The sequence below is a fragment of the Sinohyriopsis cumingii genome, chromosome 6, assembly GCF_028554795.1.
Source record: "Sinohyriopsis cumingii isolate HCF-2022 chromosome 6, ASM2855479v2, whole genome shotgun sequence".
NCBI classification, from domain to species: domain Eukaryota; kingdom Metazoa; phylum Mollusca; class Bivalvia; order Unionida; family Unionidae; genus Sinohyriopsis; species Sinohyriopsis cumingii.
The window spans coordinates 101193423-101210150 of NC_142966.1; the positions used below are offsets into that span (position 1 = coordinate 101193423).

Consider the following 16728-nt stretch of genomic DNA (forward strand, 5'->3'; position numbering starts at 1 on the left):
AAATATTCAGCAGTCATGAATAACTTTCAGTTGTATGCCTTTTTATTCTTTTGTCTGAAAGCCATCGCAGACATAGGCACTTGTTCTGTCAGTTAAAATGAGAAACTATTGTTAACATCGTCTCCCCTTTTACAGATGAACATGAGGTGACTGACTTGCATAGTTCTAAATCTATACCTCCTCCCCCACCCAGACCAATTCCATGCTAAAAATTGTTATTCCATCGACACGTTCTGTCACTGGTAACATATATCAGTATAAAGGTTACAGTCCAAACTTGTTTCCAATGAAATGCTTACTGATCATTTAATAGTCACTTTCATGTGAAGTTTCTCAGGTTTTTTTATATCTTGTCTACTTGGATTGAATTTCGAGGCCTATACTTCTTGTGTGTCATGAATATGCTACATTCAAGTCTAATAGTGGTTATTGTTCATGACAGTACAGGGTAAACAATAACCACCAATCAAAGTTTAATGTAGTTTACTCGTTGCATGACACTGGAAGTATTTGAATCCAAATTCAATCCAAGGTTGTGTAAAAGGTAGCTGTTAAATTATCAGTAAAGTACATAAACCATACATGGAGAACAAATTTGAAACGTCTTCTTTACATATGTAATCAGTAACTGTCATATGACTGTTTATGACAGACACCATCAGGGAATTTTTATTTGTTGATGACTGCACCCTCAACTCTGGCTCAAAAGCCAACCTGCAATGCAGCGTTGACAAGTTGCAGCAGCTCCTGCACAAGCTTCAGTCTCGCCATCAGTACCAAGAAGACTGAAGTGCTGCAGCAGCCAGCCCCTGAAAGACCTATTTTGAGCCCAACATCACCGTCAATGGCTAAAAACTCAGTGTAGTGAACCGTTTCACCTACCATGGCAGCACACTGTCACAGAGTATTACTATTGACGACAAAATGAACCTGGCATTGCCAGAGCCAGCTCAACTTTCGGCAGACTGTGTGCCAACATCTGGAATAGAAGAGGCATCCGCATCCAGACCAAACTAAAGGTCTACAGGGCAGTTGTGCTCCCCACACTACTTTACACATGCAAAACGTGGATGGTGTACCAACACCATGCCAGGAAGCTGAACCACTTTCACACCACAAGTCTCAGGAAAATCCTCAGCATCAAGTGGCAGGACAAGGTTTCAGACACTGAGGTACTCACCCAAGCAGGTCTCCCCAGCATCCACACCATTATGATGCAGTCCCAGCTATGCTGGGTGGGACATGTTGTATGCATGCCAGACCACCAGCTGCCTAAGAGACTCTTCTTTGGCGAGCTACAGAAAGGACAGCGATCCCAAGGAAGTAAGAAGAAACACTTCAAAGCTGCACTGAAAGTGTTCAACATAAACCCTGATTCCTGGGAGCAAACAGCAAGCAATTGAGTCACTTGGCTTTCCTCTGTGAACAAAGGCTCCAGGTTGTGCAAATCTAGCAAGACATCAGCTGAAGAGGCAAGCCAGAAAAGTGCGTGCCATCAACCCTCTTGGAGATGTCCCACTCATCCCTGCACATGCACAGAACAGAACCTGCTCCTCCAACCTCATTGACTCGACAAACAGCAATCAGTAACTAAATGTATTAATGGAGACAAAAAATGAGCACAGAATAGGCAAGGGGGCAGATTTCAAACTGAACAAGTTAGTCACTTTGTGTTAATTTTGTAGAAGATAAGGGGTGTTGTCAATTGTTTTCCTTTGTCACTGACAGAAGAAGCAAATGCCTGTAGTTACAGCAGTTATTTTGCATTGTTGACTGATTCGGTTTTAGTTTTCTTCACTACTGCACTCAGAGCTATTGTAAATAAAATTTTACTTATACCATGGAATCGCACTGTTTTTTTTTTTCTGTTTTAAGAATAATACATTATTTAAGTGAAGATGTACAATTGGTAATAATACATTTTAAAATCATTCATAAAATGCAAACAGAGTGATGAACAAGACGAGTCCTGCATGTGATTGGTGTTTTTGTGGGGTTTAATGCCATTTTTCAGCACACGATAGACTATACATGGTGGCAAGTATTAATGGTGGAGGAAGAACCACCGACCCGTGAGAAGCTACTGGCAAGCTTTCTCACATACCCACATTAGCCGAATCCTGGACTCGAACTCATGCAGACAGAGGTGAGATGGCAGTGATCCGTAACAGAGAGCACTTTAGACCACTCGGCCACTCGAGGGCCCCTCCTGCATGTGATGAAATGGGGAACAACCTGATGTTGTTGTTGTTGTGAGGTTTAACACCATTTTTCAGCACAAGATAGGCTATATATGTGGTCAGTATTAATGGTGGAGGAAGAACCCAGGAAAACCACCAACCCACAAGAAGCTACTTGCATGCTTTCTCACATACATGCAGACAGAGTTGAGATGGCAGTGATCCGTAACTGTGATTGCTTTAGACCACTCGGCCACTTGGAGCCCCGAAACAACTTGAAGTGGGCAAAAAGGTTGAATTAGAATGTCTAGTTTCCCACTGGTCCTGGAATCGCTGGAAAAGTTTTGGATTTTAAAAAATAATTTTCAAGGGCCTTGAAGAGTCTTGGCACTTTATTGGTACATAAATCTTGAGGAGTAGTACAGTCACTAGCAGGAATTTGATGGAGTATTATTTTTCACGCTTTTGAAAACTGTATTAGGATGTTGATTAGGATGTTGCATTTGTCAGTAGTAAAGTTTTTGTGACACTTAAAATTAATTAAGTGCATTCATTATGACAACCCATCTGCAAACTTGAAAAAGTAGGGCACAGTGACCTCTTCTCATTTTATTTAACTGACCATACATATGTGTAATTGTAAAGTTCAGGTTACTCACCATTAACATCAGTGGCCACTGTGTTTTGAATGACATGACCTGCATATGTTTTCCAGTACGTATATATGGTTGTTTCAGTATACTTTAAAAGCTGAAGAAAATAAAATAAATTGGTTGTTCATATGGCAGTTTATTTAATGTCTTTCCATATTAGCAATTACTTAAGAGTTTAACATTGTTTTTTCTGAGTTTATCGTGATAGAAAGTGTCTGTTGCCGACTCAAACAGCAAATAACGCATAGGGGCTCATATTGTTGCTTAAAATTAACCTGTCATACATGTACTATATAATGATAGTTATTATATAGTACATGTGTGACAGGTCAATTTTAAGTAATGATATGAGCCCCTGTGCATAAGGGCATTATGTAAGCTGAGTCGGCAACTGACAGTTTATACCACGATCAACCCAGTTCTATGTTAAACTCTTATAATTGAAATTTCAGTTATTCGTTATGTTATTTTGTTTGCATCATTAAAAAAAAGAAATTTTAATCTAGCTTATTAATACCTATTTGGTGTTTTCTGTTATGTAGCTATTTATAGCACTTGAGATTGTCCTGCTTGATCATATTAAGGTCATGATAATACCAGTCCTTAACAATGGAAACCATATTTATTCCATTATTTTTTTTAAAAATTGTATTAATGTTCTTTTCCTTTCATGCTTACTTTGTGTGTGCCATCACTGGCAGTGTTTATCTTATGCTGTACACATGACTATTTATAGAAGTGGATATTCTTAGAAAAGTAGTTCTCCTTACAGTTCATACAGAAATAAATGCAATTCATTTTGATCATGTAGTAACAATCTGACCAGTGGAAATGTTACTTTCCTTTACCAGCTACTGGCATTGCAATTATTATAATGTAATCTATCAGTTAGGATCATTTACACTAATATATATAGCTCCTGCTGTGTTTATTTTAAGTCATATGACCCAAATGCATAGTTTTAATGGCCAAAATGATATAAACCTTAAGTAGGCAAGACAACATCTGTTCCAGGATGTTTACATCTCAACACATTGCAGTACACAAAAATTAAATAAACATTTCAGATTAGCTATATTGATAAGACGATTAAACCCTCCTTAGGATGCTATTTAAAAGTTCATACCTTTAATTCTTCCAGGAATCTGCAAGCAAGGAGGACCCTCTCCTGAATCATTATGAGCCTAAGGTATGGATGTCATTAATAGGACCCTGTTTTGACAAAGTCGGTAGAGCTCTATAGTAATCATGTTTTTCATCAGTTCGTCCATCCAGTTTTATGTCATCCATCCATCCATCCATCAGCATTACTTTATTGGAAAATGTTTGATTTTAACCAAATTTGGTATCAGTTTTATACTCATATGATCACAAAAGATTTCGATTTGCAGTGTCTTTAGTCATAATTTAGACTAATGGTGGCCCCGTTATTACCTGATCTTCTAATATTTGTTCTGTAGCTTGACTTTACCAAGGATTTGTGGATTTGAAATTAATTTGACATGCAGCTTTATACTTGGGAGACCTTAAATGAGTTTGTTCCATGAGACCTTTTACAGGAGTTTTGTTCTCTGATTACCCATCCTCACATTTGTTTCCACAGCATCACTTTAAAGAAGATTGTTGGATTTTTTTAAAAATTGGAACGTGACTTTATATTGATTAGATTCTAAATTCATTTCGGGTACTTTCAAGACAATGTATAATAATTATGTGCCTCGATGTCAATCATCTTGGTTTACACAGGATTATGTTACAATGTACAGTTTTCACAAAAGTTTTCTTTGTTGGCTGCTGAGGTTCGATAATTACAATGAGAACTACAGTGAAAGCTGCTGGATTGAATTCTTAAATAAAACTTATTCAAACCAACATACTCTTCCTGGATTCATTTTTAAATATATTATCTCATCATAACAGTAGGCATTACTGTAAGAAATCAGCTATTTCAGTCTATTATACGCTTTAGCTAGCCAGCACCTTTGACCATAAAACAAAAAGAAATAAGTATTTTCACCCAAATGATGCGATATATCCATGATTCATGCATGAAATTTGGGACTTGTTTTGAGAAATTTGTGGATTGAGTTCAGTAAACATTTGGGCAATACATTTTGAAGTTTGAGACTGAAAAGCTTGTAATTTTGAAGTTTTTTTTTTAATTGATAGGCTTATATATGCCAAGATGAGACAGTACAGATCAGGTTTAAGGCTTGAGAGAGCACCGCTCACCATGTCAAAGCGTAAGCATAATAGGAATGAGAGCTGTAACTATTAGGCAGTGTTTGCAGATGAGATTTTCTGTACGTAACCAGGACATATCATGTTAATGGATTTTTTACATTGCTGGTAGCTGGGTAACTCGGAGAAAATGTCCCTCTGCAATGAGTTTCCTCAGTGACATGCACCAGCAGCCACTTCAGAGGAATTGAATCAAGTGTTCATCACGTGACAGTGACTTGCCAGCCAAAGTGTGTATATATTATTTGTGCAAGCGTATGTGATAGATTCCTTGACTATCAAATTTTTATTGCATTAACTGTGTTTGAGTCTTACACTTTTCCTGAAAACGTTTGTGACGTGCCTCAGTTTGGTAATGACCATCACATGGACACATTCATTATGGTCAACCACAAGATAACAGTGATGCAGTCATCAGTGCCAGTGAAGTAAAGAAGGATTGTCGGATACTGAATTATTGACAAACTAGTTTAGGTGAAAGCATGGTTCCTGAACATGGGTTGCTTAATAGGAATTTTACACTTCCAGTGTCAAGCGTTGAGTGTAAGGACAGATTTTTGCACTAGAATTAGATTAAAACAAAGATGCAGGCTGAGTGTTGAGACACTTCACAGACTTGTGAGAATAAATGTTGGTGTTGATTTAAAAGACTTTCAGTCCTGTGCCAGCAATCAGGAAGTGGAACACAAATGAAAACAGACATTGTTATCAACAGAATGCTTGATCCTAACTTAAGATGTCATGTTTGGTGATATTAATACAGCTATTTACCCACACCCTGCCTCATGAAACAAAAGACTTGTGGGGAAGTCCATAGGTAATCATGGGTATAAACTTGTGGTTTGGTGTTACCACCTGATAAGACCTATGAAGTGTCTTAATAACTTTTTTTTAATGAATAATTGTTTCAAACAGCAGATTCATGTGCGTCTTTTATGTCCATCAACATTTCCAGTTGCATTTGAAATTTATTAGAATCCCTGATTTGGTAGGCATGTAGGTATTTTTCTGACAGGTTCATTTGTACATATATCATTTTTCTGTGTTTTCTGCTGAATTCCACATTTTGCTATGCCATTTACTAGTGCTCTTGTACACATTGCTACAAAATGAAAAAGACACAAAGGTCTCAATTATATCATATTCTTTTTGTGTGCCTGTTTGAGTGTGTGATAGACTCTAAGAGATCGAGTCAAAAATACAAAGCCCCTCCCCAAAAAAAAGTCGGGGTTATAGAACATATCATACGAGGCAACTGAGTGGAGTACTTCTGCTTGCCATGGATTGCATCCTGTGTCATTGGAAGAGAGGATCCTAATAATTGAGCCAAAAGTTGCTACTCTGATGTACACTACTTTAGCCTCAATTTTAGTTAGGTGGCTCACTCTGATGTACACTACTTTAGCCTCAATTTTAGTTAGGTGGCTCACTTTGATGTATCACACTACTTTAACCTCAGTTTTAGGTGGCTCGCTCTGATCAATCTTCTAGTCGTGCTGAGCTTCAGGTACTGTGTTAAACATGTTCAGTTTGACTGATTTACATATGGTTTACGTTTGTGTATAATGAACAAAACACTATTTACCAGACATTACTGGTGCAAATGGCATAACCTCTATGGATGGTGGCAAGGGTCAATTGTGAATTACCCTGTATAGTTCCGACATAAGAAATGCAATAAATGAGCACAAGTTCCTGTCCCATTGTTGGGCTCCGAAGTGGATGAGAAACATAGGCGGCAAATTCTTTTAGAATGCACTTTGGGAAAACCAACAAAAGCATCAACAAATTGTACAAGACCTGGTCTCAAAAGGACTTGGAATAATTCAACCAGTGACTCTGATGATGAAACTTGTAAGAGTCTGAGAAATTGTAAAATGTTTCTGAACATTACAGGTGGTGGCAAAGTAAAGTTCCCATCACCCTGTATAGCCCTGGCTAGATAAATGCAGTTAGTGCCCATAAATATCTGTTTTTTTGTTGGGCTCTGAGGCAGTTAGGGAGAACATTTTTCAGTACAGGATAGGCTATACATGGTGGCCAAGACTCAAACCCACACAGACATTGGTTAGATGGCAGTGATCCATAATGGTGAGTGCTTTAGACCACTCAGGGGCCCAGTTTTGGAAATACCTATTAAGGTATTTCTGGACAAATCTCTCAACTGGTCAGGAGGTTTTGTTTGATCTAGAGATTTGGATGGCTGCATTGAAGCTTTGATGCTCAAAAATTTCATCTCTCAGAATTTCAGACAAGTTAAAGGAATCAACCTTCAATAATTGCAAGTTGATTCCAACGAACATTTACATATTTATGTTCAAGAGAACCACCTTTACCTACATCACATCAGAACTGCATTCTTGAACATCCTGTCTACTTTTTTATTTGTAATTTTTCATTGCGTTTTAACTTGCAGAAATATGGCAGAAGGGTGATGATGGATCGTCCTACTCAGAGAAAATCACTTGTGTGCAAATTGCCAAGCAGAATATATCGGATACACGTGACTGCTCTAAATGGAAACTAGAGAAGGAGATCCAATGAAACACGAAAACGTCATCAGCTTTCCTGAGGCCAGGAAATTTGTAGAAGTCACATGTCCACTTAATACAGCTGGCAAGTCCTACACCAGCACAAATAAAGTAGAGAAGAAAAATTCCGCTGTGTACTAATGACAGACATTTACATGGCCACAGTGTCAAGCCAAATTCATGGTTCTGATGCCACAATAACCCATGCTAGTAGTTATTCAAACAGACAAGTCCAATAATCAGTGTGACCATGTAGCAGTTAGGATATATGATGCTATAAACACAAAGCCAATAAAATCACAACGAGCAGCAAACAACTGACTCTAGCGGACATCGAATCAGTGTGTCACAGAAATTCCCACATTCTACTCCAGAAAACCTCTTCACCAAAAGAGCAACAGATTACTGGCACCAGAGAAAATTTCATGCACTAAATAAAAAATAAAGAGATTATTAAAGAATCTGCCTGGCACTTAAATTCCTAAAGAGGTCCAATAATCCAATCAAACACAATCTTTGCTATTTGAATGATAGATTGTATGTATACATGTACCTGCATCTTTCCACAGTATCCTATTTGTCCTTAGATTTGACTGTCTGCAGTCCATGTCTTTTTAGAGGTGACATCTGCTATATGCCAATTCAGTTTATATGGTTTCATTTCAATGCCATTTATAATGAATAAATAACATTCACTTTTCATCACTATGCTAATTTTATGGTATTGCTGACACCATTTGCTAGGTACAGCTCACATACATGTTTGCGTGCACATCTCTTTGCTCACCAAGAAAATTATGCATAAATAATCATTACTTGAAAGGTTAGAGGTATAATTTGCTCAAGAGCTTCCTTAATTTACACAGGTATTACACTTCTCTTGGGAAGTTGATGATGACCTTTGTGGTAGTGACCAGTGTCCAATATATCCAAGAACTAGTATTCCTAAATATCAAGTGCTTGGTCAGAAAATGCCAATTAGCAAGCCAGATTGGAAATTGTTTCAGTCCCCCTGTGAGTCAAAACTAACTGCTGATAATTTAATATTGTAGTAAATCCGATAATCCTGTTTACTAAGATACTGCAGAAAGCTGCTTGGGATTCAATGGGAAGGACCTTTGGCATTTCTTAAATGTTGATAAACCATCGTGTGATATCCATGGAAGATTCCGTGAGGGAATAGAAAAAAGGTCCTCAGACATTTCAGTACCAGTCCAACAAGAGAAATCTTTAATATTTAGGATATCACCTGAGAAACTCTTGGAGATTATAAAGGAATGTAGTTTATACAACACATTTTAATTAGGTTTTAAGGATTGTATGTGTTACATGTACATGTTTATTTATATATATTTTACTTAATTTTAATGACTTTACATTTATTCTTTATCTTGTATGTAAGTTTACTTTTTTGAAAGAGTTTATTTTCCTATATTTTTATGTAGTAATCTTTTGAATTCTTTTAAATTTTAACCTTTTCTTTTCACTAAACTTACTTGGAAATAAAACATTACATGCATGTGTGCACGCACACACACACACACACACACACATTGATCTGTTTAAATAGCTCTTAGCACTTTATTTTATTTTATTTCAGTTATCAGATGCTAATGGTGTCTCGCCAGCAACACTTCTGACACGCCGCCATAGCAGTGGTTTCTATGCAGCCAGTGAACTGTCACTGGATAGAATTGGAGAAGGTGCGTATGTAGGTCAAGGTCATACATTTTAGCTGTTAATGAAATTGCAAAATATTCTGGGTTTTTTGTGCCTTTATTTCCCAGTTGCCTATTGTCAAGGCTTTTTTCTAATGCCTTTGCTGCCTATTATCTAATGCCTTCATTTGCCAGTTATCACCTGGTTTTTACTGTCATTGTCAAACTGTGTATGAGGAAATTACATTTATTCAACCACCAAAATGGGACCAGTTTTTTGTGTCACATAACCCCTATCATTATTGATGGAGAGCTACCAAGCTTACTTGCATGTAGAAAATCTTGATCAAGATTGTTATCATATGTCACATGATGTCATAAGAGCATTTTGATTGGTACGTTGCTACCCAGTCTTGAATTTATGACATCACCACCAGAGATGCAAACCATTCCAGATTTAGGTGTCCTTTACTCCAATTGCATAAGCGCTAAATAACCAAGGGCTAAAGAAACATCATAAGATTTTGTGTAAAATTACTTTCAATGCACACACCATCTGAGAGCCAGGGTAGCCAGCCTGTGCTTGTCCTTGTGAAATATACTTAACCAGTCAGGGTTGGCAGCCTGTGCTTGTCCTTGTGAAAGATACTTAGCCAGTCAGGGTTGGCAGCCTGTGCTTGTCCTTGTGAAAGATACTTAGCCAGTCAGGGTTGGCAGCAAGTGCTTGTCCTTGTGAAAGATACTTAGCCAGTCAGGGTAGCCAGCCTGTGCTTGTCCTTGTGAAAGATACTTAGCCAGTCAGGGTTGGCAGCAAGTGCTTGTCCTTGTGAAAGATACTTAGCCAGTGAGGGTTGGCAGCCTGTGCTTGTCCTTGTGAAAGATACTTAGCCAGTCAGGGTTGGCAGCAATTGCTTGCCCTTGTAAAAGGTATTTAGCCAGTCAGGGTAGCCAGCCTGTGCTTGTCCTTGTGAAAAGTACTTAGCTCCAATTTTCCTTTCTTTGGTATAGTCATTAATGTATTAAAAGTGCTGCTAACTCCAATCAACCAACAACCCACACTCAAATCAGAAATGTGTCAGTAATGTTTTGTACTTTTATTTAAGTGGTCAAATCAAGCGCAGACTGAGAATAATAATTTTAGATTACAGTTGTTAGGTGTGGAGAAGTTTCATTGTAGTTTCCAATTTAGCAGAATGGTCACAAATCAATAATTTAAACTCATAAAAATAAACTAAATGATAATTAAAAATTGCATAATTTCAGTTTTTCAATTAATACATTTTTAAACTTATTTGCTCTTTTGATTTGAATTTTAAAAATTAACAAATAAATTTTGCTTGCCAAAATAAATGTGATTTTGAATTTCCTCAGTACAGTGTTTGATGAATGATATCCCACTTGTAGTCCTTTCACTTACATATCAAGAATGAGTACTGCTTGATAATCAGAATGTGTATCTTTTTGAATAATACTGTGCTATGCTTACATCTGTATGCTGATTGAACTGGATGACAAGTGATTGTAGTAAATTCTTTCTATTTTACTGTTCAGATTCATTATAATTGTCTGTGTTTTTCTTGCAAATATAAAAAAATTTTGCTGTAATTATTAAGGTGGTTATGTGGTTTCAAGATCTCTCCTTTTTTCAATTTTATCATAGTAAAATTATGCTAAGCTTTGACTTAGATAATAATAATAATGACAATGACAGTATTAATAATAATCATTATTATTATTGTTATTATTATTATTATTATTGTATAAATAAGCTGTGCATTTTGATTATTTTAAAGATATATTGAAACTTTTGTTTTAAACAATGAACTATTTTTAGCAGATTTGCAGATAAAGTTGGACTGTGAAGCTGAAAACTTAAATGGAAATATTATTTTGCTTAAAGCCTATGTAAAATGCAAAGTAAGGGAGTTAACTATAAATAATTAGTTTGATGTAACCTGTGTTAACTGTAAACACATGTAAGAAGAATGTCCTCAGTGATTGTATAGAGGTTCAGTTTGGGCTTGAAGGGATTTCTTTCTCTCAAAACTATGGCATGCTCTCTACTCTCAGTTACCAAGAATGTATTTTTAAATATAGGCACTTTTCATATTTAGCTTTATTGGATATAACTCAGTTATTTAGTTCTAAGAGAAATTATTATACTCAGAGTGGCTACTTCCCCTTGATATTGTTAGATTCTGTGTAGAATTGTTTCAATACAAAATTTCCATTCAAGAGAAGTTACATATTTTTGTCAATGTGTTTTATGCAGTGTTTTAATTAATTCTCCATTAAGAGATAGAGAGAAGAAAGAAATTCGAAAAGAATAATAGAACATAAAAGTCTGTAAGTAGAGAAGCATAGATAACATTTAACGACCATTTAGAAATTGTATTAAAGCACACATGAAAGCTTCTGGTGTCAGTGATATTTAGTAAGTAATTGCCATAAGAATTAAATATTACTCAGGTTACATCTAAATTCCATTTTAAAATAAAATGCTGTGTGATTTTGAGGGTAGTCTTGAAATAGACAATATGTTCAAAACTTAGCAGAGCTGACATACCATTTTCACATTATGGGAATTTCAGGTTTTTTTTGCCAGATTGAAATTATTCTGATGGTAAAAGTATATTTGATCATAAGTGAGGAGTTTACAAAATTCAGCATGATTTTTGCACCATTTGCTTCAGAAATTATTTTTGTGGTAAATATGGGAAAGTTAATCTAATCATGATAAACACAAACAGATGATATAATAAAAAAATATCGCAGTCAGTGTATGCACATTGAAGAGTTAGCTCCCTTTGACATGATTTTTACAGTTGTCCACTTTGGAGGTGCATTCTCTCTCAATATGGTCATTCTGAATAAAGCATGTGTAAGATCTTTTTTTGGCACTGATTTAACCTACATAGATAAGTGGTAATTAGATAACAAACATACATGATCATAAGTTCCAAGAAAATCATACTTTTGTGTAGTTTTAGCTGCCAGACTCCTTCCTTGAATCATACAAAGGTACCTAAAAAGGCATTTTATGCAAGTTTTTTGCCAAAATTTGGGGTGTGTCATTATAAAGGCAGATGTGAGCATTAGACTGAATATGATACATAAATATAACTATGGGACTGTTTTAAAAAATTTACAAAACTGCTGTGATTTGGTTTGTGCATTGGCCACAAAGATGTAAATCTGTCAACTGTGTGTTGTGCTTGCTCTAGGATACATTCTCAGAAATTGTTTAGACATAATATCTTGGCGTGATATATTTGTTTATAAATTAAATTTCAGGCTAAATAACATATCATTTGAAGCACATATCTAATTAACAACAATGTTTTTATCATTATTTTATTTTATATATTTATCGTATATCCTGAAATTTGTCCATTAATTTAGATGCCATTGCATCACATAGTTGCCAAAAGAGAATGTACATTGTATTATATGTATGCACATTATTGGTTTTGCATGGATGTATAAAAAAAATGTCTGATTGTTACGTTTTTTTGACAGCTTCACAGCTAACTCCAGTTTATATATTCTTTGATGCAGTATATGCTTAAAATGTGTTCATATATCAATTTCATGTATCAATAGTCTCATATTGTTTTGTTTGCCTGATTTTGTTGTGCAATAGGTAAGACAATTAGCCTATCCACTAACCCACCTGCACCTAACTTACCTACTGACACATCAACATCAGCAGCATCGCCAACAGCAACCCAGCTGGTCATACTGTCACCTGTTACCATGGCAACACCATCTTCTGTCACTTTGGTTAGCTACCACAAGCTCTACGGCATGAATAATAACCACAATGTTTTCTCTAAAGGATGTAAACCAGAGCTTCCTCATAGCCAAAATTATTGTTCAAATAATTTGGGAAATCCACTGGATGCCAAGATGAACAATAACCCTGAAAGTCCTAATGTAAATGGAAACAAGGAGAATAACTCCCGTGGATTTAAAGAAGGTTTCATTTTCATTGTTGTGTTATGCAGATAGATTTAGTGCTGCTTGATATAGAAGTGGTGCTTGCTAATGCCTGTATACTCTTGCAGCTTTTTAAGGCTAGATTTAGACTTGGCTAGTATACTAAACTGGTATATATCAAGCATGGAAAAATTACACTCATGGCATTTAGGTGGGAAAGTCATTATCCTCTTCATGTAGGTTTAGGGAGATTTACTTTTTACGTATCTTGTGTGAATACCTGTGGCTAGCAGTTCCTGGACCTGTTTGCACTGGCCCCTTTTCTCATTACAGTAGAAAAAATCACAGATAAGGCAAACAAAAAGATTTAGGCGTTGATAAATTTCATATGAAATATACAAAAGCTAAGATTTCATTATCTCAGGGGCTTACTCTTAAAAATGATATACTGGAATGACTTGTAGGTTTTCTTTGCATGATGAAGTGGGATATCATGAAAGTTTTATAACAAAAATATAAAATGCATTAATAATGATGATTCAGCACTTCCTCATTATAATTCTGTCCATGGAAGCAATGGAATATATATTGCCTTATCATGGAATTGTTTTATAAAGATGTAAATTGTGCATATAAGCTTGCTACTACATCTTAAAAAAGACTCCATGACCATACCTGTATGGTAACAAGAAATGTGTTTTAAAGAAGGCTGTTATAGTGAGGGAGTGATGCACCATCTGAGAAATAATAATACATCTATGACTGAAAGATCCCAAAAGTATATCACAGAGATGATTTTTACATAAGATGAGTAGCTAATTATAACACTTGTATTTAAATTTATCTTTACCTTTATATATATATATATATATATATATATATATATATATATATATATATATATATATATATATATATATATATATATATATATATATATAAAGAATACAAATCATATGGTGAATAACAATCCTTTCAAGTGCACTGGATCCAGCAAGGGGTCATGTGTGACAGGAATTGATTAAGATAAATGCAATAAGTCTTCAGTATGTTGGAGAAACTGAAAAACTACACAAAAGGATCAACCTTCATAGATCGGATTGGATGACAAAGAAGCGGTACAGAAGCCCGGTAACAGAACACTTCTCCTTCCCTGGCCACACTTTCAGTGATATAACACTTATTGCAATTGCTCACAACCACAACTGGAGTTCCCAAACCAGGAAAGAAAAGGAATCCTATTGGATACGCTGTCTTAGAACATTGAAACCAAGCGGTTTAAACTAAGAAGACTAGAAAAAGAAAACCAAGGAACAAATAAATTTTCTTTTGCAGCCGAAAAATTTCCTTTAAAATATTTCTTTAAATTTGCTTAATAGCCTGTGACTTCTATAACAATGAAATATCCGGGATATAATCTGCGCTTACATAAATTTACATAAAATAACAGATGTCATTATGGCTCATCTATTTCTAGGTCAATACAAATATTTTCCAGTATCAGCTGAAATTAGTTGACACATAATAGAGTTAAAAGGTTGAATTCCTGTAGAAACAGCTATGTAAAGTTTCTCAAACATAACCGTTTTTCTGTTTTATTTGTTTGTCTTGTCTATGAGTCCAACCTTCAAACAGCCACCATTCTTATTGTAACCTTTTACTTTGCACAAGTGATTTTTGATGCCTCTGCTGTATTTCAGTGGAAGCACTTTCATGCCTTCACTGCATTTCAGTGAAAGCACTTTTTTATGCCTCAAGTGCATTTCAGTGGAAGCACTTTTCGATGCGTCCAGTGCATTTCAGTGGAGGCACTTTTTTATGCCTCCAGTGCATTTCAGTGGAAGCACTTTTCGATGCCTCCAGTGCATTTCAGTGGAGGTATTTTTTTATGCCTCCAGTGCATTTCAGTTTGGGCACTTTTTTATGCCTCCAGTGCATTTTGGTGGAATCATTTTTCGATGCCTCCAGTGCATTTCAGTGGAGGCACTTATCAGTGCCTCAATCCATTTTGCATATGAGTGCATTTAGATGCTTGTGCACAGAGAAATGCATTTTTATATCTACAGTATACATCCATTTTGAGCTGTTTTTACTGGTGCCACCTTAGGGGGAAAACCCACTGTTAGAAACTATAAATGTTGAGGAAAATGACTTTAATGTCGCATCGTGGTTGCTATTAAGGTAGAGTCATAATCATCTATTTACTGTAACTGGGTCAGATTCTCCCATACTTCCAGTGGAAGCTGTGGACTTAGTTGAGCACTTTCTGGAGTTTGCATGGTTAGAATTATGACTGTGAAAGCTTCCATAAATCAGATATAGACTCTGATATTGATGCAGACTTTATAATCAGCTGTAAAGATTGGATTATACTCTTAACCTATCTATCAACAACAAAAATGTACAATAATGGTAAAATGGTTCAAATTTAGGTTGAAGTTTACATTATCTTACACTGCTCTAAATTTTTCAGGAAGCCATACTCAAACAGAACATTTAATGACATGTTCTCTTTATAGCAAATTGCATTCAGACTTTGGCACATCTATACTGACAACTTAGATTAGACAGTATCAGATGAAGGGCTGTATTAGACACTGTGAGATGAAGGGCTACATTTGACAGTATGAGATGAAGGGCTACATTAGGCAGTATGAAATGAAGGGCTACATTAGACAGCATGAGATAAAGGGCTACATAAAACAGTATGAGATAAAGGTCTACGTGAAACAGTATGAGTAAAAGGCTAGATTAGACAGTAAGAGATGAAGGGTTACCTTGGACAGTAAGAGATGAAGGGTTACATTAGACACGGAGATGAAGGGCTACATTTGACAGTATGAGATGAAGGACTACATGAAACAATATGAGATAAATGTCTGCATGAAACAGTATGAGTAAAAGGCTAGATTAGACAGTAAGAGATAAAGGGTTACATTAGACAGTATGAGATGAAGGGCTGCATTTGATAGTATGAGATGAGGGGCTTATGAGATGAGGGGCTACATTAAACAGTAAGAGATGAAGGCCAAAGTTAGACAATTTGAGATGAAGGGCTACATTAGACAGTATGAGATGAAGGGCTACATAAGACACTATGAGATGAAGGGCTACATTAGACAGTAGGAGATTTAGGGCTACATTAGACAGTATGAGATGAAGGGCTACATTAGACAGTATGAGATAAAGGGCTACACGAGACAGCATGATATGAAGGGCTACATTAGACAATACAAGATGAGGGGTAATAAACTGGACAGCTAAAGTTTTGTATTATTCCCTGACCCACTTTGCATCTCATGCTGCCTGAGTTTGATCCCAGGTTTTGACAAATGCAAGACTTGTAGTCTCCCATCCTGAGTTGGTGGTTACCTCCACCAAAGTATGTTGCAATGTGTTGAACTCATTCAGCCCCAGTGGTGTGTAGGACAGGAAAGCAAATTTCAGATTCAGATTTTCTTGACATTCTCTTGTGGAATTCATTTTTTAATACATTTTTGGCTTCATTTTTTGCCAGTAGTATGGG

General features: G+C 36.0%; 1 protein-coding gene across 1 annotated transcript in view; it reads left to right on the top strand.

The window, feature by feature from the left end:
- LOC149797569 (adenylate cyclase type 9-like) overlaps positions 1 to 16728 on the top strand; it is a 120291-nt gene that overhangs the window by 86677 nt on the left and 16886 nt on the right. Inside the window, exons 4-5 of the mRNA XM_089962463.1 lie at positions 3975 to 4022; positions 9206 to 9308. Of these exons, the coding sequence (XP_089818589.1) occupies positions 3975 to 4022; positions 9206 to 9308 (151 nt within the window). The remainder of the gene's footprint in view (positions 1 to 3974; positions 4023 to 9205; positions 9309 to 16728) is intronic.